Genomic DNA, 26,172 nt, shown 5'->3' on the forward strand with positions numbered 1-26,172 from the left:
GCAGAGGGAGCTCGGCTGGCGCAGGGAGGTGGCCTTTGTCAGCGCTGGTGGCGCTGGAGGCTGGCGAGAGGGGACCGGGGGCGCGGGGGGGGGACGGGGCCCCCCCCACCCGGGGCTGTCACCCGTGGGAGGATGCTGTGAGGAGCTGGGTGAGGCGCTGCAGCCCCCTGCATCCCGGGTTTGGGGTATGGGGGGGGGGATTTGGGGTGTGGGGGGGCGTACACCTGCTTGGACCCCCCCTCCCGAGGAATGGGAAGGGAGGGGTCGCTTGGGGGGGAGGCTGTGGGAGGGGGGATTTGGGCCCTAATTAGGGGGTGGGGGGAAGCAGCGGTGTTGGGGGGGGGGGTCCACCTGCTATGGGGGGGGGGCACCTGCGTTCGCCTCGCCCTTCCCCCCCCAATATTCTCATTTCTTTTGTCTGGATGCTGGCAGATACAACAAGGGGGGGGATGCAGGCCTGCCCCCCCCCACAACCCCCATCCTCCTGCACAACCTGGTGGGGTGCCCCCCCATCCCCATCCATCCCCTGGTGATGATGGGGGGGTTACAGGGCTGTGCCCCCCCCCGGGAATCACCCATTTTCCAGCCCCCCCCCCATCCTCCATCCCCAGCGCAGGGCTCTGCGGCTGCCGCAGCGGCGCTGGGTGCGGCGCGGGCGGGGGCGATGCTGCGGGGGGGGCCCAGCCCCATTCCCCCCCCCCTCCATAGCAAATGATGCGCTTCTGCCCCCTCCCACCCAGCGGCCACGATCGCGCGTGGATGCCCAGGAGGATTTTGGGGGGACCTAGGAGCTCGGAGCTTCCGCTCGTCACCCCCCCCACCCCCTAAGTCTGCGCTGGGGTGGGGGCCACCGAGGGCCCCCCCCCGGGATTTTCAGCCTAGGAGCGGCTCCTGGAGGAGGTTTGCTGCAGGTTGGTGGCGTGGGGGGGTTGTGTGGGGGCAGCGGGCTCGGCTAAAAACATCTTTTTTGGGGAGTAATGCCCCAAAAATGGGGATTTGGGGGTGGGGGAAGAGCAGCCCCCCCCCCCTAGGATTTGGGGGTGCAGGCAGCAGCCTGGCTTTGGGCAGCAGGCATGCGTTGATGCTTGGCGTGGAAGATGCTTTTATGTTATTTTATTTTATTTTATTTTATTTTATTTTATTTTATTTTATTTTATTTCGGGGGTGGGGGGGCGCGTGGGTGCCAAAAAATCTCCTTTAAAACACAGCAGCGAGGTGCTGGAGGGGGGGGACAGCGCTGGGGGTTTGGGCTCTGTGGTCACCCACCTGCTGCCATCTCCCCTTTTTTGTGTCTTCCTCTAAAAAAAAATATATATATAAAATAAAAGGGTGGATGCTGCGGGGGCTTGGGGGCTCCGTTTGGTGCTGTGGCACCCATGGGTGCACTGAGCTGCCCGTGCTCAGCTGCCCACCCCCCCCCCCCCCCGGTGTCCCTGTCACATCGAGGGCCCGGTGTGGTGCCGGCAGGGCGGGGGCCACCCAGGGCTTATCAGCAGGGCGCAGGCGGGGCTGTTCTCACCCCATTTCTTCACGGCCCCTGTTTTGGGAAGCGCTCGCCACGGGGAAGCTTTTTGAGGGAGATGTGGGGTCGGGGTGTGGGGGTGATTTGGGTGGGGATTGGGAACCCAAAACCCTCCGCAGGGCCGCCAGGATGAGCACGGCCGCCAGCCCCGAGCCCCTGCCCTCACCCCCCGCCCCGGGACCCCGATATTTCGACCGCTTTGCTGAGGGGGACCCTGAATACCTGCGGGAGCGCAACATGGCAGCCGACCTGCGGCAGGACTTCAACATGATGGAGCAGAAGAAGCGGGTCACCATGATCCTACAGAGCCCGGTGGGTGGCCGTGTCCCCATCCGTCCCCCCCGTCCTGTCCCTGTCCCCCCTTCCCCAAAGCGACAGCCACCCCATGATGGCTCAGGGCACGTCCCCACCCTTCTGCTGGTGCCACCACGGTGGTGACATCACTGCCACCAAGCCTGTGGGGCTGGTGGCACCGTGCCACCGACCTGGTGGTGCCACCATCTCCATGGTGCCCCTGCCAAGCTGGTGGTGCCACCACTGTTGTGGCACGGAGCTGCTGGTGCCATTGCCACCAAGCCCATGGTGTCACCGTCACCATGCCATCAAGTCCCTGGTGTTACTGTCTCCATGCCATCAAGCCCGTGGGGGTCACCGTCACCTGGGAACCAAACCCTTGGTGCCACTGTCACCATGGCACCGTGCCAGTGGCACCACTTCCACCACGCCCATGGCGCTGCCACCACCCACCTGGTGGTGTCCCCACCCCAGTGCCACCAGCCAGTTCCTTTTTGGGCACTGGTGTCCCTTCCCCGGGGGACTGTGACACCGGTGGGGCCGGGGTACTGCAGTCTTTTAGGGAGGAGCTGGAGAGCCTCATCCAGGAGCAGATGAAGAAGGGGAACAACTCGTCCCATGTCTGGGCCCTGCGGCAGATCGCCGACTTCATGGCCACCACATCCCCTGCCGTCCTCCCCACCTCACCCATGGGTACGGCTGCATGTGGGGCAGGGGGGCAGGAAGGGTTTTTTTTTTTTTTTTTTTTTTTTTTTTTTTTTTTTTTTTGAAAATGAAATCCATTTGGTGTTCTTGAAGGTTTTTATTTGGTTTGTGGGATTTCAGAGAAGAAAATGCTCCCTAATGGTCGTCTTTTCTTGTAGAATAGCTGGGAAATGGTGCTAGGGGTTGGGAAAAAAAGCACAAATGACGTTGTCCCCTTTTGTTACCTGTTGTCCCTTCCCAGGGCTGGCCTCTGTGACGCCCATCAATGATCTGCATGGCCCCGATGCGCCAGCCCTGGCCAAGGGCGAGCGGCTGATGCGCTGCAAAGTGAGCAGCATCCATCGCCTGCTTGACCTCTATGGCTGGGCACAGCTGGGGGACGCCTCCGTCACGGTGAGTGCCCACCTCCCCGTGCAAAATACACTCCTCTTTATTATTGTTTTTAATTTTATTTCCCTGTGTTTCTTTCTTTTCCCTGTGCAGCTGCGGGTGAGCAAGGAGCAGGAGCATTTCTTGGTGGCCCCGCAGGGGCTGGCGTGCAGCGAGGTGACGGCAGCCAGCCTGGTGAGCGTGTCCCCAGCTCCCCGGGGGGGTTCAGGGTGGGGACAGGGACGTGACAGGCTCTGAGCCACCGTATTCCCACTGCAGATCAAGGTGAACGTGCTGGGGGACGTGGTGGAGCAGGGCAACACCGGCTTCGCCCCCGACGCCCGTGCCTTCAGCTTGCATGCTGCCATCTACGCTGCCCGCCCCGACACTCGCTGCATCGTCCGCCTGCACACGCCGGCCACCGCGGCGGTAAGGGGGGGGTCTGGGGGCACTGTGCTGTGTTTTTCCATGCCATTTTGTGCCGTGCTGTGCCGTGCCATGCCCGCTGTGCCCCAGGTGTCGGCCATGCGCTGCGGCGTGCTGCCCATCTCCCGTGCCGCCCTGCTCCTGGGGGACATCGCCTACTTCGACTTCCGTGGGGAGGTGGAGGACGAGGCCGACCGGGTCGAGCTGCAGAAGTGCCTCGGCCCCACCTGCAAGGTGGGTTTGTTGCTTGTTTGTTTTTTTGGGGATCCCTTCCCCAACCCCTGCTGCTCTGCTGATGCCCCCTGTGCCTGGTGCTGCAGATCCTGGTGCTGCGCAACCACGGGGTGCTGGCGCTGGGTGACACCGCCGAGGAGGCTTTCTACAGCATCTTCCACCTGCAGGCAGCCTGCGAGGTGCAGGTGAGAGATGGCCCCTGGGGGGGCACAGAGCTGGGCACAGCCCTGCTGCTGCTGCAGGGCCCTGGGACCATGCACGGAGCAGTGTCGGGTGTCTGGGTGCAGTGCAGGGCACTGAGACCGTGCACCGAGCTGTGCTGGGTTTTTGCAGCCAGCATGGTGCTGCTGATTTGTGCTCTGAGCTGTGCGCAGCCTCTGCTGCCGCCACAGGGCTCCAGGACCATGCACCGAGCTGTGCACGGTCTCAGCCACCATCGCTCAGTCCCATCCCGTGGACACGCTCAGTGCTGTGCTCCCTGCAGCCTCTCCCCGCGTCCTCCCGCAGGTGTCAGCCCTAGCGAGCGCGGGCGGAGCGGAGAACCTCATCGTGCTGGAGCGCGCCAAGCACCGGCCCCACGAGGTGGGCTCGGTGCGCTGGGCCGGCAGCACCTTCGGGCCCATGCAGAAGAGCCGCTTGGGCGAGCACGAATTCGAAGCCCTCATGAGGATGCTGGACAACCTGGTGAGCATGCTGCTTCCCCTCGCCCCCCCCCCACCAGCAAAAATGGCTTAAATCCCCCCAAATACACCTCCTTTGACACCGTTTTGCTTCGCAGGGTTACCGCACCGGCTACACCTACCGCTACCCCTTCGTGCAAGAGAAGAGCAAACCCAAAAGCGACGTGCTGATCCCTGCCACGGTGACGGCCTTCGTCTTTGAGGAGGAGGCCGCCCCTGTCCCCGCGCTGCGGCAGCACGCGCAGAAGCAGCAGAAGGAGAAGACGCGGTGGCTCAACACCCCCAACACCTACCTGCGGGTCAACGTGGCCGAGGAGCAGCAGGGCAGCGCCGGCAGCCAGAGGACGAAGACGACGGTCTGGGGCCGGGGGTTGTTTGGGAACAGTCCTGGCTTCGTGCTCCGGGGAGGGGGGGATGGCACTGAAAAAAAAGGAAGGTGGGAGGTGCTTGGAGCAGGGATTGCATCGAAATTTGGTGCACTTGAACCTCTAGGGGTCCTCCAGGAGTGGGAAATGCTGAATGTAATGATTTTGGTTAACTCCTTCATTTGCCCTAGAGTAATTTTTGTTTTAAAAGTCCACCTCCAGCAGCCAGTGCCAGGGGCTTTTTTGGCAGGGGCTTTTTTTGGGTTTGCTCTCCACGGCATGCATTTATCAGGGCTTGCTCTCTCCAAACCACACATTTTATCAATGTTTTCTCTCCACAACCTGCATTTATTGGTGTTTATTCTCCTCATGCCACGCATTTATCAAGGTTTCCTCTCCATGACATGCATTTATTGGGGTTTGCTCTCTCCATACCATGCACTTACCAGGATTTCCTCTCCACAACAAGCATTTATTAGGGTTTACTCTCTTGATACCATGCGTTTATCAATGTTTCCCCTCCATGATATGCATTTATTGAGGTTTACTGTCGTCATGCCATGCGTTTATCAGGGTTTCCCCTCCATGACACCCATTTATTGGGGTTTGCTCTTTCCACACCACACATTTATGGGGGTTTTCCATCTCTGCAGTGGCTGAAAGCAGATGAGGTGGAGAAAGGCAGCAGCGGGACCGCGATCCGCATCGAGAACCCCAACCAATTCGTGCCCCTCTACACGGACCCACAGGAGGTGCTGGAGATGAGGAACAAGGTACATGGGGGGGCTCCGACTTCCCTGGGTGTGGGGCTGTGGTGGGGCAGTGTTTCCCTATCTCTCTCTGCTTCTTGTCCACAGATCCGGGAGCAAAACCGTCAGGACGTGAAGTCGGCCGGGCCCCAGTCGCAGTTGCTGGCCAGCGTGATCGCCGAGACGAGCCGCAGCCCCGTACGTCCCCGCTGCCCTCGTCCCCATCGCCCTGGGTCCCTCCCTGTGCCAGGGGGGTGACACCACTCTGGGGGGGTTCAGTCCACAGAGAGCCACTTGGGGGATGTGGAGGCCAAAGATGCATCCCAAGAGGAGCCCCCCGCTGAGCCGGAGCCCCCGAACCCCTTCAGCCAGCTCACGGACCAGGAGCTGGAGGAGTACAAGCAAGAGGTGGAGAGGAAGAAGTTGGGGCTGCAAGGTACGAGCCAGGGAGTGGAATGGGGGCTGCACAGATCCCAAAGCCCCTCTTGGGGTCTGCAGCCATCAGACCAGGTAGATGGCAAGTCTGTCTGTCTGCTTGCAGGTGAGAAGGATGCAGCGGTGGAGGAAAGCCAGGGATCCCCCCAAAAATCACCCCCGGCGTCTGCACCGCAGAGCCCGGCCAAAAGCCCGGCCCCGTCGCCCACCAAGCCCTCGGAGGGTGAGTGGGGTGGGGAACACCCGCGAGCCCAGCAGAGAGGAGCAGGGGGTCTTCATCCAGGATATCCAGCAGGGGGATAAGGGGGGACTGCAGCAGAACCACCCCGAGACGCAGATCTAAATGTCTCTGTGCTTGGGGGGGGACGTGTGCCATGAAGGCACCAGACCCACCACATCCCTTTAGCATCATGGCCGGAGGATTTCAGTGGCTGCTGGTGGCTTCATGGGGTGGTGGGGGACACCCCCTGCTCCCCCCTAAAGCACCGACCCCAGCAGCATTTTGGCATCGCAGCGCACGTCGGTTTTTCCGTGGGTCGGGGCGCGGGGGCGGGCAGCTCCTGGCTGTCTCATTGTGTCTCATGGTGTCTGTCTGTCTGTCTGTCCGTGTCCGCAACGTCTTCCTTTCTCTTCCCTCCACGTGTCGCTTTCACCCAAGGAGTTACCTCTGCCCCTGAGTGCTTGTCGCCGTAGTAAGTACGGGGAGGCCTCGTGCCTCGCCGCGCTCCCCGCTCGCTCGGGGGGGACCTTGCTCTCCGCGGCCCGTTCCGCAGCGCCCCGCTCAGGGTCTGCAGGAGGAAATGCCTTGGGTTGCCTCATTTTTTTGGTTGCTGCCTGCTTTTATATGTAGCAATGAGGCCGGGAAGGAGGGCTCAGCTCTGCCCCAGCTCTCTGTCCTGCTGCCGCTTGTCCTGAGGGGGGGAAAGGCTCAGGGAAGTGGCACTGATAGCAAGAGGGGATCAGGCCCCAGGGCTGTCTGCTTGAAGGGGCCTTATCCTGCTCTTGCCCGGGGTAAAGGGTGGGTTTAAAGTTGGCTTCCAGCCTCAATAGCTCTCTGTGGTGTTGAGCAGTGCTGCCCTGGCCCTCACCTCTCCCTTTCCCCTTGCCAAGGTGACAAGAAGGCGGAGGACGGCCAAGCTCCTGCTGACTCCACCACCGAGAAGGAGCCACCGCCAGCGGTGAATGGGAAGGAGAAGGAGCAGAGCACTGAGGAAAGCCAGGGTAAAGGGGGGGACCAGACGACCACCCCGGCCAACCCTGACACGGACACCCCCAAGGAGAAGAGCGAGACGGTGACCAGCAGCCCCGTCTCCCCTGAAGGCTCTCCATCCAAATCGCCCTCCAAGAAGAAGAAGAAATTCCGGACCCCATCCTTCCTGAAAAAGGGCAAAAAGAAGGAAAAGATCGAATCTTGAGTCTTCTCTGAGGCTTCCCACTGCCGGCGTGGCTGAGCATCTCTCTGGTCAGCTCCTGCGTCATGCGTCTGGCCGAGGCGCAGCCAAAAACCCTGGAGGCTCCCGGGGTACTCCCGGCACAAGGCCCCTTGTCCCCCGACACCCACTTCGGAGGCAGCCACTGAGCTTTCAAAAGATTGTGGCCTCCATTTGCTGCTTGGGGAAATACCCACTGCCATCTCCCTGCTCCCACGAGCACTCCCTCCTCCTTCCTGGGCACGGGGTTTGTTTTTTCCCACTGCTGCTTGTAGAGCCTCTGTGCAACGCGGGGCGCAGCCCGGATACGCTTGGTTTTGAGAAAGAAAAGGGTGTTGTGTCGTCGTCTTTTTTTTTTTTTTTTTTTTTTTTTTTAATTACTATTATTATTGTTAACCTTTTGTTTCAAGCTCTGCTGGATTGGCGCTGGCTTCGCCCATGGCACAACTCTCTGCCGGGGTGATCGAGCAGGATGCCGGAGGATTGCTCTCCTTGAAGGAGAGGCTGAGGTGGTGGGGCTGGGGCCCTTTCCTTCCTGGATTGCAATCTCCCCCCCCCCCCCAGACTCGAGAGCTGCCTCCAGTCCCCTTCTCCTGGTGCCACGGTCTCACACGGCTGCTGCCTGGTGAAGAGCAGCGAGATTTCACACCACTGGGGGAACCCCCACCGCACTACACCTGAGAACGGAGAAGAAAAAAGAGCCTCGGGGAAGCGTCCATTGATATTTAAAACTGAGCAAACTTCACTCACTAAGTGCTACTTTGGGATGAACACACGCTGCCGATTCACTTCTGTCAGAGGCACCGTCGAGGCGGCCGCCCTGGTCCCCCCGCACCAAGTCACAGCGATGCTGACCCATGTACGAGGCTGTGTCTGTGTTGGCCCCGTCGGCGAGTGCCTGTCCATGTAGAGAGCACGAGAGTCACGTCTGAAGCTGAACCGCTGCTTTTCCCTAGCTCCGGACTCCCAAGCACAAGCTGAAACCCTCCCTCGTGTTTCCTTCCCGCCCAGCCTCGCTGCCTGTGACCATGACTGTCGTTACAACCTCCTGGCCATGCCCCAAGGGAAGAAGAAAAAGCAGTGATGCTGATTTGCTCCATGGCCTCTACAGTATGGGAATTTAGGGAACAAAGCCAGCCTGTTTCCTATCACGAGCCACAAGGGTTTGCCATGGGGCTCCTGTGGGGTTGGGGCTCCCCTCCACAGCCCCAACCTCGGGCTGGGGCTGAGGCAGGGAGCCCCTGAACCTCTCTGAGGGCGACAGGTCTTTCCAACCAAAGTTCACCCCCCTGTGGTTTTCCCAACACTGTTTGCAAAGCCTTCTCCCTGCTGCAAGGTGGCTTTTAGCTTTTGTGTCCCCTCTGGAAGAGCAGAAAGGCAGCCATGGGTGAGGTGGATTTTTGGGGGCACTCAGGAACACCTCAGGCATGGAGTGGGGCTGGAGCAGGCAACTGGGATCAAGTGCAGGAAATTTGTAAGCAGTGGTTGATTTTCTTTGCAGGGCCATAGTTTGGGTGTGCCAGGCAACTTCTGAGTGGAAAAGTCAAGTGCAAAAATACAAACCTCACACAACCTTCTCTCCCCAACCCTTGGAGCTCCAGGGCAGATCCAAACCTGGATTTTGGAGCTTGGGAGAGCATTTGCCCTGCCAGCACCAAGCTGCAGTGCTGGTGCTAGAGCCGAGGCTCCTCTGTCTCCTGGGGGAGCCTGAACACCTAAACTTGATGTCTGAGAAGGAAGGTGTGAATCCCAGCCCCGTGCTCTTGCCTGTGATCAATACATAGTGTATATTCAGTAGACTTTGACGTGCACTCTGTAACCGTTCCTGTAAGGTGTAGTTTACCGCTGATGATTTCAAGGGTCCTGGGGACCAAGTTCACCCCCTGGCCACCGTGCAGGACTGCAGCGGCTCCTGGGGTGGTTCCTGAATCCCAACACTGCCTCACTGCCCACCATGGACCCCACGGCTGTGTGGTGAAACCTGGGGCACTTTGGGCATCGTGTGCAGTGAAACCCATGTGTAGGTAAGAGAGGAGAAAGGCTTGGAGGGCTGGCAACGCAATGACTGGCCTCACTGCTTAGCTATTAGAGAGGGTCACAGGATCCTTTATTACAGGATCACAGCAGCGTTATAGCTCCCCTGCCTGCCAAGGCCTCCTACTCCCTTCCCATTTTGCCCCCCTTTGCCTCACTGCTTTCTTCTTGCCCCTTGTGCGAAGCCAGCCTGGGCAGTACCAGGGTTCAAACGTGGTGGCTTGTTTTCAGGGCACTATCCTGGCTGTGGGTGGAGAGCCGTCCCCCGCCAAGGTGCAGGGAGCAGCCTGGAAGCAGAGAAAGCTGTAAACTATAGGATCCCAGGATGGCTGAGGTGGGAAGGGACCTCCAGAGACCACCCAGCCCAACCCCCTGCCTGCAGGATCACTTGGGGCACGTTACACAGGCTGGCAACCATGCGGATTTTGAATATCTCTAAAGAAGGAGACCCCAAAACCTCTCTGGGCAGCCTGAGCCCTAAAGAAGTTCACCCTCACACAGCAATGAAACCTCCCGTGCTTCACCAAGGCCTCGGAGCATGGCCATGGCCAAGCACTGGAAGATGCCCAAAGGCTTGGTGGGGCCCACACCTGTGCCGTGGGGGGTTTGTGGTTGAGGGAGGAGGCCGGTGGGTGCCGGTCGGTGCTGGTTGCGCTGTGTAACGCCTGCCTGTAAATAAACCCGAGTTCGGCACCTGCTGCGCTGCGTTTTCGGGGACGGGAGCGGGGACGCCATGGCGCCCCACGGCCATGGGATGGGGCAGGGGGCACGGCTTCCCGGGATGGGTTTGGGGAGGAGTTTCCGGCCTCGCTGCGGGCCTGGCCCCGCAACCTCCGCCTCTGGAGGCCGAGCGGGGCTCGCCGAGGCCGGGTTGGGGGCTTTCAACCGCCCCCGGACTGTGTTGGCGGCGGAACCAAAGCGTGCGGGCGCAGTTTCCTGACGGAGCCGGGGGGGACACGGAACGCGGCGGACAGCGGAAGCCAAGGGTAGTGCGGGCGGAAGTGAAGGCCCGCCGGGCGGCGCCATGGGCCGCAGCCGCTCCCGTTCGCCTCCGCGGCGCGGTGAGGGGGAGGCACCGGGAACGGGACCGGCACCGGGACCGGAGAGAGGCCCTGGGGGCATGGGGAGAGGCGGCGGGGAGGGCAGAGGCCTCTGGGGGCTGGGGTATAGGGGATGCAGGGGCCGTCCCTATGGGGCCCGCTGCAGGGAACGGGCCCGGGGGGCGCCGGTGGGGCCGGGCGGGGCCTCTGAGCCCCCCCCGAGCCCGGGTGGGGGCCTGGTGTGCGGGTGCAGTGCCTGGAGGCGGTGAGGGGCTCGGTGTGGGCAGGGGGTGCTGCTGTCTGGGGGTCTGTGTGTGTGTGTGAAGGGGTTATGGGGACTTGTGGGGGCTTGCGGGGATCTGGGGGGGGGCGGTCTGGAGGGGTTATGGGGGGATCAGGGGGTTAGGAGGGGCCTGGGGAGTTTTAGGGGGTGGTCTGGGGGACTTTGGGAGAGTTTAAGGGGGCTTGGGGCCGGCTTGGGTGAGGGGTTGCAGGATTTGGGGAGCTTTACGGGGTCTTTGAGGGGGGGTTGTGGCTGGAAATTAAGGAGAGAAGCTCGGTGGTGGTGCAGGGGTGAAGGGGGAGCCGCCCTTCTCCTGCTGTGCCTCCCCGCAGACCGCAGGCGCTCGCGGTCCACTTCGAGGGAGAGGGAGAGGAGGAGGAGGGAGAGGTCGCGGTCCCGGGACAGGGACAGGAGGAGGAGCCGGTCTCGGTCCCCACACAGGAGACGGTCCAGGTGAGGGAGAGAAAATGGGGGCGGTGGGGGAGGAAGAAGGGCAAAAAATGGAGGGGAGAGGTTCTTGGTGCCAGCGTCACTGTTGGGAGGGAGCGGAGCGTGGCACGGGGATGTTCCCAGAACCTTCTTGCAGCTGTGGAGCTGAGCCCTGTGTGTGTTCCAACATCAGGTCGCCGAGGCGGCACAGATCCAGCTCCTCCTCTCCGCCGCGGCTGAAGGAGAGGCGAGATGAGGAGAAGAAGGAGATCAAGGACTCCAAGGGCAAGGAGCGCCAGATCACAGGTAAAAAGGCAGAGTTCTGGTGTGTTAACTCACCCCTGACTCTGTTAGATTTTGGCCAGCACAGAAATATTCTTTATTCCTGGTTGATTCTTGTGGCTGCAGGAGGTGAACTCTGATAACTCGTTGCCTTTTCAGAGGAAGATTTGCAAGGCAAGACGGAAGAGGAAATCGAGATGATGAAAATGATGGGATTTGCCTCGTTTGACACGACAAAAGTGAGTGCAGGCTGGGATCAGCTGGAGCACCGGGCTCATTCCTGTGACGTTTGTACACCCAAGCATGAGGCCCTGCTGTCAGAACACCTAAACTTTGTGTGGGGCTTGCCCTTTACAGCCCAGAGCTCTGGCACTGATGTTTTTTAAAAAAAACTTGTTCTGTGTTAACTGCCCTCATCCCTCCTGTGCGCGTGCTGTCCCTTTCCCTGTTGGCTCCAGGCAGCGCACTCGGTTTTTGACCGTTTCCCTTCTGTTTCAGGGGAAGAAAGTGGACGGTGCTGCGAATGCGTATGCCATCAACGTGTCACAGAAGAGGAAGTACAGGTTTGTGTCTCAGCACGCTGGGAGGCTCGCTGTGCTGTGGCAACTGCACCAAATTGCCACGCTTTTCTGATAAAAACTAACCTTGTTTACGAGGTAAAGCAGTTCAGAGGAAGCTTAAATCCAAGCTGCTGTCTGTGGGCATAAGCAGGGGGTGATCTGGCTTCTTTTGCCCTTGGTAAAGGCAAACATTTTGGCTGGCAGAAGTAAGAGGTCTCACATTGTTCACTGAAATCACAAAAACGGAAACATACAGAGCGCACAAGCACGTGGCACAAGAACAGGACATGCTGGAGGCAGCTAGAGCAGGGCAGAGCTCGGCTCCCCTGCTTCTTTGACTAAATAACCCCATTAACTCTGTTAACCCTGTTATCTGCAAGGCAGCCAGGGTGCGGAGTCTCCAGAAGGTGCGGGGCCAGGCTTCAGCCCCCAGTCGAGCACGTTGGGTCTCAGCAAGGTCGGGCAGAGCTTTTCTTGTGCCTTCATTTGCACAAATGGGTGGGGAATTGAATTCTCTGTGGCTTCTCTGTGCTGTCACAACCCCTGTCAGGTGTTTTCCGCGCTGGAAAGCTGCCAGTGGATCAGAGCTGGGAGCCCCCGGGGGTTTTGGTGCTCCCAGCTCAGTTCCTGATGTTGTTTCCCTTCCTCCCACTGCAGGCAGTACATGAACAGGAAAGGAGGCTTCAACAGACCGCTGGATTTCATTGCCTGATGCTGGGTTCACTCTGCGACCCGTGAGGAACGGCCCCGCTGCTGAGCAGCACCGCCTCCTGCACCTGCTGGTGGCTCAGAGACGGGCTTCCAGCTTCCCCCCGTGAAACGATTTTGGGGTTATTTATAGCGAGATTGGGTCTGCTCCCCCTGCCCTGTTGAAGGAGGGGTTCACACGCACGTGGTTTCCTGGAGTTATTTTTTTTGTTGCGTTCGATTTGGTTTGTTCCTGCCAGTTGTGTTTTTCCCATTGTGTTTTTATTTTAAATAACTCAGTGTTGTCCATTGCAATTAAAAGCTGTATATATATATTTTTTTATCTTTAACTGTGACACCACCACTTGGGAATAAAAGAGGAGGCAGCTGGGGCCACCCAAAGTCACTGCATGCAGCAACAGCATTAACAACCTGTCTGCACGTGGGGCAGAAAAGTGTCCATTTACTTTCTCTTCACATATTTATGGGCTAAACCCATAAAAAAAAAACCTGCTTGGGCAGGGTTTCTCACCTCAGAGCTACGCTTTCCAGCCTCTTGTGAGGGTTTTGTCATGTCCTGCTCAACAGAAATTACCATGAGCAAGCCTGCTGTGAGGACTAAGGGAAGGAGATGTATGGACATCTGAGCTCTTCTAGAATGTACCAGGTAGGAAAGATATACCTGTGGAGCAGATATTGAGAGCATAGCACTAATTAATTAGAAGTGGAGGAAGGGTACTTAGCGGTAGTAAAAATCAGTTACCGTGATGGTCCAGGGAAGCTTCAGTCTGCCTAACGAGAAAACAAACAAATAGAAGCCACATACTAGAAAGAGAGGAGGACACGCAGCACGGGAAGCTTCTCAGAGAAAGGAGCTGCATTTTGGGTAAAAATCTGTCCCTTCTGATGTCCTTGAGACATACGAGTGTGTAGGACACCAGCACTTCAGGTAACCAAGAGATGCTGCATCCCACTGAGACAGCCACTAGGTGACGATGTCTCCAATTATCTTTACAGAGACCTTGCTTTCTCAGGCTCAGGTGTCCAGCTGCACATCAAGGATGTACGTGGCTCAGTTCCCAGGCCGAAGGCCGAGCTCCCCTCCGAGGCAGTCACGCAGGCGCTGCCACCATTGCTTCTTCGCTCGGGTCTGAGCAGCAGTGGGTCCCTTTGGAGCCCTCTGGAACCAGCCCTTATCTAAAATGGGGCAGCTGCTGCATTCTCCTCACAGAGGACACCCCTGCAGAAAATGGGAAATCTTCCTTGGGATGGGAAATGATTGCTGGGATGAGAAGACTTCCTTGCGCTGCAAACCCCTTGAGCTAGGAAATGAAAGAGATGGGAAATCTTCCTTGGGAAGGAAAAGCATTGGGGTAGGGAAATCTCTCTTGGGAAGGGAAAGTACTGGGATGGGAAATCTTTAATGGGGTGGGTAACATTTATTGAAGTAGGAAAACCATGGGAAAGTCATCCAAGAGAGGGGTATTCTTTGGGACGAGATCTCTTTGGCTGAAGAAACGCGTGGTGTTGATGGGAAATCTTTTGTATGGGAATCTGTTATCATGTGAACTTGTCAGGATGGGAAATGAGCATGAGGATGAAAGCTGGTCCTGGCATGGGAAATGCTCAGGATGGGAAAGAGGCGGTGTGGAAGCGTGGTGGGCATGGCAAGTGCTGCGTGGGAGGGCAAGCCTGCTGGGGATGGCCAAGTCTTGCGCTGGGCAGCCTGCTTGGGTCCAAAGCCTGCAGTCCTCCCCAAGATGTCGGCGAGGGGCTGGTGAGCCGTTGGGACGGAACCCCCGTTGCCCGGGTTCCCCAAGCAACCGCCCCACTCTCCAGCCACCATGGCAGGTCCAGCAGCCGGCTCCCGCTCCTCCCGGGGCTGCGGCCCTGCTGGCGAGCCCAGCGCCCCAGAGCTCAGCCCAGCGCCCTTTTTCCCACAGAGGGTTTCCCCAGACGGCTTCCGCGGCTTGCGCAGACGCAAAACTCCCCCTTCGTCGTCCCAGCCGTGCCGCCAACGGTGGCTGCCTGGCTGCTGCCCTCCCTCCCCGGAGCGACGGCGCTGCCCTTGCAGCCCCCGCAGGTACCCACCCTCCCCTCCGCGCTGCCCCAGGCCACCGTCTGGCACGTGGTGCCGGGGGTCCAGGGGCAGGTGCTGCAGCTCCCCGCCGGGGTGCAGCTGCCACCTGGGGGGCACCTCCCAGCCCAGGGGCACCACCTGCAGCTTGGGCAGCTCCCCGCCGGGGGGCAGCTCCCTGCTGTGGGGCAGCTCCCCGCCGTGGGGCATAACCTGCAGCTGGTGCAGCTCCCCGCTGTGGGGCAAAACCTGCAGCTGGTGCAGCTCCCCGCTGTGGGGCAAAACCTGCAGCTGGTGCAGCTCCCTGCTGTGGGGCAAAACCTGCAGCTGGTGCAGCTCCCAAGCATGGGGCACCAGCTGCAGCTGGTGCAGCTACCCACCGTGGGGCAGCTCCCCCATAGCGCTCCTCCCTGTGCCCCCGTCCATCAGTGGGGACAGCCCATGGTGACGGGGACACTGGTGCCCCACCATGCGCTGGGGCTGGGGCCCAGGGCCGTGCTCCATGGGGAGCTCCTGCACCCCGCAGGCACCTGCCTGTTGCAGGCCCCCGCCCAGCGCAACCCCCCGCCACCCCTCGTCCCGGGGCCTCCGCTGCGGGGGCAGGCGCTCCCCACGCCCCGCACCCTGAGCAGCAGCCGGGGGCAGCTGCCGGAGCCCTGCTTGCACGCCGTGGGGCTCAGCGAGGACCAGGGGCCCCCGCTGCCCGGCCACACTCCCCCCGAGCCTGCCCAGGCTCCAAGGACCGCCAGCACCCAGACGGCGACGCCCGACGGTGAGTTTGGGACTGGCACAGCCGGCCGCTTGTGGCCCCACACCCAGGGGCCATGGCAAAGCTGACATTGCCCGTCTTGGGGGATTGTCTTGCTTCGTCCTCAGCGGCGACACTTGCAGAGGTGCCTGAGGAGCCCCTGGAGCTGCTGGAGCTGGGCCCTGATGCCTTCGCCGAGGCCTTTCCAGAGCTGGCAGGGGACAGCCAGCAGCTGCAGCACGTGCAGGACCAGCTCCCGGCCGACCTGGACAGCTCCGGCTTGGAGGAGCTGCTCAGCTGCCTGGATGCCGTGGAGCCCCAGGACGCCTTCCCCGATTTGCCCAGCAGTCCTGCCCTCAGCCGCTTCCTCTCGCAGCTGCCTGACCTCTGCGAGGACATCGAGGAGCCGAGCACGCAGGGACTGGAAGCCACAGGAGCCCTCGGTGAGGTCCCCTCAAGCCCTGGGCTGCACCCCGACAAGGTGCAGGCTGGGCGGGCGCTGCAGCCCCCTGCAGCTGCTGTGCCGCCACTCAGCTCCCCCCTCAAGCCTGCAGCCCGGCCCCAGCTCAGGAGAGCCCTGCCCAAAAGGCCTCCCCAGCAGGAATTCATCCCTGCCCGCAGGAGAACCCTGCCCCAGCCTCCCTTGGCTCCCGTCAGGAGGCCCCCCGACCCTGACTGCCTCTCTGCCCGCAGGAGAGCCCTGCCCAAGCCTCCCTCGGCTCCCGTCCAGAGCCCCCCCGACCCTGACTTCCTCACTGCCCTCAGGACAGCCCTGCCCAAGCCTCGCCTGAGTCCCCTCCAGAGCCCCCCCGACCCTGACTTCCTCACTGCCCTCAGGACAGCCCTGCCCAAGCCTCGCCTGAGTCCCCTCCAGAGCCCCCCCGACCCTGCCCGCAGGAGACCCCTGCCCAAGCCTCTCCCCAAAAGGCCCCCCCAGCAGGAATTCATCCCTGCCCGCAAGAGAACCCTGCCCCAGCCTCCCTTGGCTCCCCTCAAGAGGCCTCAACTTCTCCCAGCCCTCAGGAGAGCCCTGCCCAGTCCCCCTCGCAGTCCCCTCCAGAGCCCCCCGCCTGCCCCTGTGCCCACCGGCACCAAGCGGGGGGCCAAGCGCCCTGCGCCCAGCAGCACCCCCGGGACAGCGCAGAGCTGCCAGCACAGGAGGCCGACAACAGAGAACCCCCCCAGCAAGGAGAGGAAGATGCTGCTGGGCCAGGCTGGCCAAGGCCGCAAGAGACTGTGCCAGGGGAAGACGGGTGGCAGCAGCACGGGGGCTGGCAGCAGCACGGAAGCAGGCAGCAGTGGGCAGCAGCCGGCGATCAACAGCACCACGGCACCCAGCAAGACAGCACGAAGCCCGGGGGCTGCAGGGGGGCAAGGAGCAGCGTCGCCACCTCCCCGCAGAGCGCGGCTGCTGCTGGAGACTCCGAGTGGGGAGCCCTGTGCCGTGCGGCCCCAGGACAGGCTCCGGGCCCAAGCCAGCGGGGCCAAGACGCTGCAGCGCCAGCACGCAAGGACAAAGACCCCCAGCGAGACTTTGCAGCCGCTGGGGGCCAGGGCCAAGGTGCTGGGGCCAGTGCACCAGCCGTCCTGTGTGCAGCCGCAGCCCACCTCCAGCAGCCCCAGCAGCATGCCCAGCGCCCCGCCGACAGTGCCAGGCTCCAGCGCTGTGCCCGCTGCCCCCCAGTCCCCGGCTGGCGGCAAGGAAAAGGAGGTGCCAGCACCACCAGGCAGCACGGCATGAACAGGGGACGCTGCCATAGAGCCGGCGCCCAGAGCACTGGGCCTGCCAGCTGCGGGGGGCCAAGCGCAGCGTCCGGCTCTGCCCACGCAGCCGCGCACGCTGCAGCGGCCGGCGCAGCCCCGCGTGGACTACATGCCCCGCGTGGGGCCCTGGGCGGGCCGCGCCGCGGCGCCCACGCCGCTGGAGGAGCAGGAGGAGTCGGTGCCCATCACGCCGCAGCAGCGTCCCGAGCGGGAGCGCCTGAAGAAGCTGGCCCAGGAGGAGCGGCAGCGGGCGGCCCACCAGATGAAGATGGGCCCCGTGCTTCTTTTGGGGCATTGCTCTTCTTTCCTGTCTTCTGGATTAAATTCCTCTCGTTAGGTGCTCACTCAGCAAGGCCTCTGCCTGCAGCTCTTCTTGCACTGGCATGCCAAGGGGATAAGAACTGGGAGGTTTTTGGGATAGCAAATGATCAGTGGGATGGGAAGTGATGATGGGGGTAGGAATTCATTGGACTGGGAAGAATGGGTTTTCTTTTTATTAAATTTCAAGTTTTTAATTTTCATTTAATTTCTTGGTTCTATTATTTATTTAATTAAATCCACTTTATTGACTGTGTTGTACAGTATGGCATTGTTTTATTAGTATAAAATTAGAAGTATTAGTATTTAATAGTATTAAATATTTTTATATGTTAATATAAATTATAAATATCATTATTTCTTATTTTGTTTGTTTTTATTCCTTTTCTACCCTATTAAACTCTCTTTATCACAACGCACTGCTTTGGACTTTATTGTTGAGGGATTTCTTGAAACAGCAAAAATCCCATGGCTTGCTGTAGCTGAGCAAACCAAGCTACCAGGGCAACTATGAGAAGTTCCCATGACAGTGTTCCCACATCGCCCAATTGAGGAATTCAGGAAAATATTGTTACCAGTAGCTGGCCTCAAGGACAAGGTCTATGTGACTGCTAATCACAAGGGGGTTGTTTTCTTGCAGGTGGGGTTGTTTTCTTGTAGCTGTTTGTCTGAGTGCTTTTGACCAATAATCTTGTGTGAAACACTGTCCACCCCTGTTAAGTTCTCTATAAAAGTTAGGCTATTCGGGCAATAAAGTGAAGCATGATCTGACTCTGCTGGTGTCTGTCGTGCTTTCGTCCGTGCTTCGCAACAAATGGCACCCGAACAGGCTGAGACCTGAACTGGACCTGAACAGGACATCGCAGCGGGAGACCTGAACAGGACCTGAACAGGACATCGCAGCGGGAGACCTGAACAGGGCCTGAACAGGACATCGCAGCGGGACAGACATCGCACCGGAGCAGGACATCGCAGCACCGGAGCAGACATCGCAGCCGAGCACAGACATCGCAGCGGCGCCGGGGCGAACATCGCAGCGCAGCGGGACACCAGCGCAGCGGGACACCAGCGGCGCCGGCACATCTGAACGCAGGTAGAGCAGGAGACCAGCGGCGTTGGGACCAGCGGCGCCGGGCGCCGGGACATCGGCGCGGCGCCGGGACCAGTGCCGCCGGGGACCAGCGGCGCCGCGACATCACAGCGCCGAGACTGAGACATCGGAGCGGCGCGGGACATCGGAGTGGACATCGGAGCGGACATCGGACCGGCGCTGCACCTGACCAGACACCGAGCCGCAAACACTGTACCAAGGACTCACGGTAAGACACGGGGAAAGGAAACCGTGGGGAGCGTGGGAAAAGATCCGCGGGGAAGCGCGGGAAACGGAACCGCGCAGGGACGCGGGAAAAGGAGCCGCGGAAAACGCGGGACATTGAAATAATCGCGGTGCGATGCGGGACATCCGAGATGGAGTTGCTACGGGAGACCAGAGGCGTCAGTGGACAACGGTAGTCGACTCTCACCGTGTGGCGAGTCGGCACAGAGCAGAGGGGCGGAGATCAGGACTCTGCAGCCTGTCTGACGTAACCATGGAGGCAGCGGCAGCAGCGGCTGTGCTGCTTCTCTCTGGCATTCTTTTTATAAGAAGTTATCTTGCAATGCAAAAAAAGACTATTCGTCCCCAGATCGGTGTTATAACTATGTTTCTGGATAACATTCCGTGGGGTTGCCACATTCTACAGACTATTAATGACGATTTAGCTCTATTGCAGGGCAGGAGAGCAGAGACGCAGATTACACCGCCAAATGACCACCGTCAGGCTCGTTCACAAACAGCTTCTAGGGTTGCAGCTGGCACGGCCTGCAGCCGTATAGCAGACGTTACACTCTCTTTCCTAACTAGTAATCATGTGTCTCACCCATTTGTGGTGAATGGTCAGTGGTAAAAAAGAAAAGGGGGAGAGTAAGGGGCGACAAAGACAGAAACGGTACCAGGAGGATGCCACTGACACTAACAGCATGGGTAATAGGAGCAGTATAAGTGACACAGGTGCAGGGCGGCGGTGGGTGCTGCCGCGCTGCGGGGCACTCTGCCTGCTGCTCACCCTCGCCGGCCTGTGCACTGCTGCCGACGGTGCTAGAGCAAAATGTGAAGACTGCTTAGATGGCAGTGATGAGAGTGCTTGTGTGAAGAAGACGTGTGCTGAATCTGACTTTGTGTGCAACAGTGGTCAGTGTGTGCCAAATAGATGGCAGTGTGATGGGGATCCGGACTGTGAAAATGGGTCTGATGAGAGTGCTGAGCTGTGTCATACGAGAACATGCCGGGTAAATGAAATCAGGTGTGGTCCTCAGTCAACCCAGTGTATCCCAGTGTCCTGGAAATGTGATGGTGAAAAGGACTGCGACAGTGGAGAAGATGAAGAGAGTTGTGGCATTGTGACTTGTAGTGCAGCAGAATTCACATGCAGTAGTGGGCAATGTATTTCCAAAAGCTTTGTCTGCAATGTTCAAGATGACTGCAGTGATGGTAGCGATGAGTTGGAGTGTGCACCTCCTACCTGTGGTGTTCATGAGTTTCAGTGCAAGAGTTCTACCTGCATCCCTATCAGCTGGGTGTGTGATGATGATGCTGACTGCTCCAACCACTCGGATGAATCTTTGGAGCAGTGTGGCCGCCAGCCTGCACCTCCAGTGAAGTGTGCTACGAGTGAGGTGCAGTGCGGCTCAGGTGAATGTATCCACAAGAAGTGGCGATGTGATGGAGATCCTGATTGCAAGGATGGAAGTGATGAAATTAACTGCCCTTCTCGGACCTGCAGGCCAGACCATTTCAGATGTGAAGATGGGAACTGTGTCCATGGGAGTAGGCAGTGCAGTGGTGTGAGAGACTGTCTGGATGGCACTGATGAAGCAAACTGTAACAATGTTATTCAGTGCTCTGGACCTGGCAAATTCAAGTGCAGAAGTGGAGAATGCATAGATATCAATAAAGTGTGTAACCAGCAGAGAGACTGCAAGGACTGGGGTGATGAGCCCCTGAAGGAATGCATCATAAATGAATGTGACTGTCCAGCTGGGTTTGAGTTTGTAGACAAGAGAAACTGTGGAGACATTGATGAATGCCAAAACCCTGGTAGCTGTAGTCAAATCTGTATCAACCTGAAAGGTGGCTACAAATGTGAATGTAGCCATGGCTATCAGATGGATCCTGCTACAGGAACCTGGAAAGGGCCATACGGGTACAGAAATACAAATAACACCTGTGATTACAATGACACTGCTAAGCAGGGTTTAGGGGTTTATAGCATGGAGACAAGCGGTAACAACTACAGTGTTTGGAACAATTGTACAGCTTTGGCCTTACCTCCTGATGCTTTTCTGATTTGTGGTGATAGGGCCTGGCAAGGTATTGCTGCAAATGCTATCAGATGTCCATGTTACATAGATAAACTCATTGTATTTGCTCCTAGCTTGTTACAGTTGCGTGAGATCACCAGACATAAATGGACATTGCTTGCATTGGATTGCAATGATAATGTTGAATTGTGTGGGGTTGCAGCTAGAGCGGCATTAGCAATTTCAGTGCCTGGAGTGGCATCTGCGGCCGCATGTAACAACTTAGAAAAATTGGTATGCTGGGCCGAGAGGCAAGCCTATGCCACGACAGAGATACTTGAGGAGATGTTACCAGATCAAAATAGTCTGCAACATCTGCTTTTACAGGATCAAGCTGCTATTGACATCTTGCTTTTGGCTCAAAGGAATGGGTGTGAGGACTTTAAGGGAATGTACTGTTTAAACCTTTTTGATCATAATGTGTCAATTCACAAATCCATTACTTTCCTGAAAGAGCACATGAGAAAGATTCAATATGGTATCAATCCTTTCAATCAATGGTTCACTGACTTGTTTGAAACAAAGTGTAGATGGTTGCTGGGTTTAATCACAAGGGGATTAAGGATTTGGTTTATGGTGGTGGTAATCATCGTTGTGTGTTGTAAGTATAGCTAAAGAGTTACTTGTAAAACTGCTGTGTCAGGCTTGGTTTGCTCAAAAGAAGAAGGGGGAATTGTTGAGGGATTTCTTGAAACAGCAAAAATCCCATGGCTTGCTGTAGCTGAGCAAACCAAGCTACCAGGGCAACTATGAGAAGTTCCCATGACAGTGTTCCCACATCGCCCAATTGAGGAATTCAGGAAAATATTGTTACCAGTAGCTGGCCTCAAGGACAAGGTCTATGTGACTGCTAATCACAAGGGGGTTGTTTTCTTGCAGGTGGGGTTGTTTTCTTGTAGCTGTTTGTCTGAGTGCTTTTGACCAATAATCTTGTGTGAAACACTGTCCACCCCTGTTAAGTTCTCTATAAAAGTTAGGCTATTCGGGCAATAAAGTGAAGCATGATCTGACTCTGCTGGTGTCTGTCGTGCTTTCGTCCGTGCTTCGCAACACTTTATTTTTCCTTCCGAGTCGTTCTGGAGTCACTCCGGATGGGGTACATTAGCGAACGCCTGTGTGCTTCAGATCCAAGGTCACCTTTGCCCTCAACTCAAGATACATCTTTGCACCTGTTGTTGTGAAACAAAGTTACCAAGAGGAACAATCAAGTTACCTACTTGCTAGCAGCAGCTCTACGTTTGCTGGGGTTTGCTCTGTGCGTTTTGAAGACCATTCCATGCTCTTCAGCCCCTTCAGGAGGAAATGTATGGTTCTAGGAAAATGCGTCTTGACCTGATGCGTAGCTGTGACGCAGCCTGCAGCCCCTGCAAGCCCTGGGATTTTACCTGCAGCCCCTCCAACAACTCTGATGTTCCCTGCATTGACTTCAACCACCGCGGTGGGACCTGAGGCCCCTCAAAGCCTTGTCACTCGCCCTGCAGCCCCTCGAGCCCCTGGCATGTTCCCTGCAGCCCCTCCAAGCCTGGCACAGGCCCTAAGAGCTGGCTGCGGGGACTACCCCGTTGCTGTCTCAGGCACAGAGACAAAAGCAGCAGGAAGCAGGTGATCCCCATCCCTGGGCGAGCTGCCAGCATGGGACAAGATTGCAGCTGTCCTCCAGGCGAGCACATTGTCAGCTGGCTGCTGCGCTGCTGGGATAGCAGCTGCGGGAGCCTGGCAGCAGAGGGCAGGGAAGCCAAGCAGCTGGGATCCGGATCCTTCTCTGGGGAAGGGGGCACTGAGAAAGCGCTTGCAAACGGGGCACAAGCCCTCAGCCTCTGCAGGCGGCGCCTGTCAGGCGTGAAGGAAAGGGATCCCTTCTGGGAAGATGCTGTGGGCTTGCTGAGGCTCGAAGAACAGACGGTGCTGGCTGCTACCAGCGTGCTGCAGCAGCGGCAAGACAGAGCCGTGGTGGTTTTCCTCAGCTGGGCAGCTGAGCTCCAGCACAAGCGCTCTCTCCCTGCCCCTCCTCCAACGCCAAGGGGAGAAAAGAGGCTGGCAAGGGCTCAAGGGCTGCCAGAAGGACAGGGAGATCACTCCACAAGGAGCGTCACGGGCAAAGCAGGCTCAGCACAGCCTGTTCCAGTCCAGCCCGGGGCCTGCTCCTGCGGGGGCTCTCCACAGGCCGCGGCCTCCTCCAGGCCACAGCCACCTGCTCCACCGGGGGCTCCTCCAGCCACAGGGGGGCTGCAGCGTGGAGATGTGCTCCACAGGGGATCCATGGGCTGCAGGGGGACAGCCTGCTCCACCAGGGGCCTCTCCCTGCACAGGCCGCAGGGGAAGTGCTGCTGTGAGCCTGGAGCACCTCCTGCCTCCTGCTGCACGGACCTTGGGGGCTGCGCAGAGCTTTCTCACTCCTCCCTGAGCCAGACGCTGCTGGGCAGCAGCTTTTGTTCCCTTTCTTAGATGGGCTCTCCCCCAGGCGCAAACATCATCCTTTTGCTCTGCGTTCTGGGCAGCAGCGGGTGGGTCCCTCCTGGAAGGAGCCTCCTGGAAGCGGCCCTGAGCTCCCATGGGGCAGCTGCTGCATTCTCCTCACAGAGGACACCCCTGCAGCCCCCCGCTCCCACAGCCTGGCCACGCAACCCCAAGCCAAGACACGGAGCGAGCCTCCCTGATTGCCAGGCAGCAGCTGGCTCAGCCTGGGACCCCAGGCCAGTGCCCACAAGACTCTCCTGGGCCTTCCAAAGCAAGCCTGATGGGGACGGAGCGCCCACAAAGAACTGCGGTGATGGGAATTCATTTGAGTGTGAAATAATGGGATGGGAAATTGCTAGGATGGGTGGTCATGGTGGTGATAGGAGATCATTAGGCTGGGAAAAAATTGTTTACAGTAATACAATTTATTTACTGTCTTTTTAAATGATTGTATTATTTTTATTATTTTCTATTCCTTTCTTAATCAACTCTTTATCAATGCCTATGAGTTTTTCTTTTCCTTCGGATTCTCTGCATGAAAATTTTCTCTCTCTCGTCACATCTGTCCAGAATGATTTAAATGAGTGTTTCCTATCAGCTTGCTCTGAGATTGATAGTTGATGGTCACAATGTTGATTTTTCCATTTCCAGTGTTTTTTTTTTTTTTTTTTTCTGTGCTTTTTAGGTGTTTTTGTCTTTTTTTATTTTGGCCTCCTCCACCTCCACCTCCACCACCTCCACCTCCTCTTCCAACTCCTCCACAACCTCCACCTCCTCCTCATCCTCCACCTCCTCCTCCACCTCCTCCACCTCAATTTCCACCTCCTCTTCCAACTCCTCCACAACCTACACAACCTACACCTCCTCCTCCTACAACTCTTCCTCCTCCTCCACCTCCTCCACCTCCTCCTCATCTTCCTCCACCTCCTCCTCATCCACCTCCTCCTTTTTCACCTCCTCCTCCTCCACTTCCTCCTCCTCCACTTCCTCCACCTCCTCCTCCACCTCCTCCACGTCATCTTCCTCCACATCCTCCTCCTACTCCTCCTCCTCCTCCTCCTACTCCTCCACCTTCTCCTTCATTTCCTCCTCCTCCACCTCCACCTCCTCCACATCCTCCTCCTCCTCCTCCACCTCCTCCTCTACCACTTCTTCCTCTGCCACCTTCTCCTCCTTCTTGTTTTTTTTTTTTTTTTTTTTGGTCTCCTCCTTTACCACCTCCTACTCCTCCTCCACCTCCTCCTCTTTTTTTTCTTTTTGCCACCAGTTCCTCCTCTAAGATTCTACTATTTCTCCACCACCTTCTTCTCCTCTTCCACTTCCATCGTGTCCCTCTGCCTAGCCCTTGCTCGCCTCCTCTTTTGTCACCACTTCCTACTCATCAGTCTCCTTTTCCAGAAATGCCGCCACCTCCTCAATCTTCTCTACCACCTCCTCCTCCGCCACCTCCTCCACTGCCCCCCTTCCCCTCTTACTCCCCCTTTTCCACCTATGCCTCCTCCTCCTCCTTTTCTGTTTCCACCTTCTCCCATCTCCCCTCTCCAACACTCTGGCTCCCACTGCCCCCCTTTGGCCCTTTTATAGGGAGGAGCAGCCACACCCCTGATTGATGACAAGCCATTTGCATAAGAGCTAACAATCGCTACCCAGGCAACAAGCAGCGCATCACAGAGCGTCATCAAGATGATAGGAGCCGCCAGCTGCTACCTTACAGGGCCACGGTGCCATGGTCCTGTGGGGTGACAAATGGAACTAGAATTAGGAGCGGTGGGCAGTGCTCACAACCATAGCCTCCCAGAGAAGCCGCCTTGGCACACCTGGTTCATGGCAACTCCTCCTGACATCTCTGGGCTCACCATCATTGCTACCAGCATGCCTTAGCAAGGAGCATGCAGAGGAAGTTGGCCAGGAAGTTTCTGCCGAGGTGGAGGAGGCTGTGGAGGAGGAATAGTCAGTGGGGCTGGAGAAGGAGAAGGAGGAAGAGGCAGTGGAGGTGGAGGAGGTGTTGGAGGTGCAAGAGGCAGGGAAGGAGGAGAAGGAGGAGGAAAATGAGAAATAGGATTAGCAGGCGGGGGACGAGGAGGATGCGGTAGACAAGGAGGAGGCAGTGAATGAGGAGGAGGCAGTGGACAAGAAAAAGTAACTGGTTCTAGCATCAGCTACACATTTTCTGCACTCTGGCCTATGCCTTTTGAAGACTATTCAATACTCCTCAGCACCTCCAAGAGGAAGAAAACACCTGTGGATCTCATCCAACCCTGAGAGCGGCCCTGCGGCTGCTCAAAGCCCAGTGATGGGCTCTGCAGCGACTGCAAGCCCAGTGATGGGCCTTGGGGCTATTCCAAAACCTGTGACGGGCCCTACAGCCACTCTAGCCAATATGAAAGGCCCTGTGACCACTGCAGCGCTGTGATGGGACCTACGGACACACCAAGCCCACTGATGAGCCCTGCAGCCACTCCAAGCCCACTGACAGGCCCTGTGGCCACTCCAGCCCCTGTGACGGGCCTTGCAGCTGGGCCCAAGACGGTATCAGTCACCGGTACACACCAGATGAAAGAATGGATGCACAAGTCGTCCCGTTTAGTAAGGGAAGAAAGTCCTACTGAGAAGGGGAAGGAGCAATAGGAAGGCGAGGCAGGCTACCCCAGTGTAGGGCCATCCTAGGGAACAGCAGGCTGAAGACCACCATGTAAAAGCAGCAGGAACCAGGTGATCCCAATGTCTGGGTGAGCTGTGAGACATGGGACAAGATTGCAGCTGTCCTCCAGGTGAGCACATTGCTAGCTGGCTGCTGCCATGCTGCGATAACGGCTCTGGTTGCCTGGAATTCGAGGGCACGGAAGCCAAGCAGCTGGGACCTCTCTCTAGGGAAGGGGGCATTG

General features: G+C 58.1%; 3 protein-coding genes across 8 annotated transcripts; all 3 read left to right on the plus strand.

Moving 5' to 3' along the window:
- Positions 1–725: 725 nt before the first annotated feature.
- Positions 726–9,913, plus strand: ADD2 (adducin 2). 6 transcript variants are annotated; one of them, XM_082779363.1, is made up of 15 exons: positions 726–911; positions 1,642–1,834; positions 2,371–2,509; positions 2,763–2,914; positions 3,005–3,085; positions 3,170–3,319; positions 3,407–3,550; positions 3,637–3,735; positions 4,058–4,234; positions 4,329–4,586; positions 5,249–5,368; positions 5,453–5,542; positions 5,624–5,780; positions 5,886–6,002; positions 6,890–9,913. In XM_082779363.1, the coding sequence occupies exons 2-15, from the start codon at positions 1,652–1,654 to the stop codon at positions 7,192–7,194; spliced, it is 2,172 nt and encodes a 723-aa protein (XP_082635489.1). In that variant the 5' UTR covers positions 726–911; positions 1,642–1,651; the 3' UTR covers positions 7,195–9,913. The 6 variants fall into 6 exon arrangements, with proteins under 6 accessions (XP_082635489.1, XP_082635486.1, XP_082635490.1 ...); XM_082779360.1 differs by having other exon boundaries at positions 2,763–3,085; positions 3,170–3,550; XM_082779361.1 differs by lacking the exons at positions 726–911; positions 1,642–1,834 and having other exon boundaries at positions 1,866–2,509; positions 2,763–3,085.
- A 305-nt stretch (positions 9,914–10,218) lies between these two features.
- Positions 10,219–12,857, plus strand: SNRNP27 (small nuclear ribonucleoprotein U4/U6.U5 subunit 27). Its single transcript, XM_082779397.1, has 6 exons — positions 10,219–10,304; positions 10,899–11,019; positions 11,189–11,301; positions 11,437–11,516; positions 11,776–11,840; positions 12,495–12,857. Exons 1-6 carry the CDS (start codon positions 10,268–10,270, stop codon positions 12,547–12,549), a joined length of 471 nt encoding a protein of 156 aa, XP_082635523.1. The 5' UTR covers positions 10,219–10,267; the 3' UTR covers positions 12,550–12,857.
- A 6,593-nt stretch (positions 12,858–19,450) lies between these two features.
- On the plus strand, positions 19,451–25,581 carry LOC309887687 (very low-density lipoprotein receptor-like; the record flags this gene model as incomplete). Its single annotated transcript, XM_082779597.1, has 2 exons — positions 19,451–20,673; positions 25,485–25,581. The coding sequence occupies 2 exons, from the start codon at positions 19,451–19,453 to the stop codon at positions 25,579–25,581; spliced, it is 1,320 nt and encodes a 439-aa protein (XP_082635723.1).
- Positions 25,582–26,172: the final 591 nt, after the last annotated feature.

The sequence above is a fragment of the Aythya marila genome, assembly GCF_965140915.1.
Source record: "Aythya marila genome assembly, chromosome: 26".
NCBI classification, from domain to species: domain Eukaryota; kingdom Metazoa; phylum Chordata; class Aves; order Anseriformes; family Anatidae; genus Aythya; species Aythya marila.

Bases quoted from the DNA above. Each gene is read 5' to 3' on its own strand.
- ADD2 (XM_082779359.1), top strand. From the start codon at position 2,119: ATGCCATCAAGTCCCTGGTGTTACTGTCTCCATGCCATCAAGCCCGTG. The intron at 3,551-3,636 runs GTGGGTTTGTTG...CTGGTGCTGCAG, and splicing joins GCCTCGGCCCCACCTGCAAG to ATCCTGGTGCTGCGCAACCA. The intron at 6,003-6,889 runs GTGAGTGGGGTG...CCCCTTGCCAAG, and splicing joins GCCCACCAAGCCCTCGGAGG to GTGACAAGAAGGCGGAGGAC.
- SNRNP27 (XM_082779397.1), top strand. From the start codon at position 10,268: ATGGGCCGCAGCCGCTCCCGTTCGCCTCCGCGGCGCG. The intron at 11,517-11,775 runs GTGAGTGCAGGC...CTTCTGTTTCAG, and splicing joins CCTCGTTTGACACGACAAAA to GGGAAGAAAGTGGACGGTGC. The intron at 11,841-12,494 runs GTTTGTGTCTCA...CTCCCACTGCAG, and splicing joins TCACAGAAGAGGAAGTACAG to GCAGTACATGAACAGGAAAG.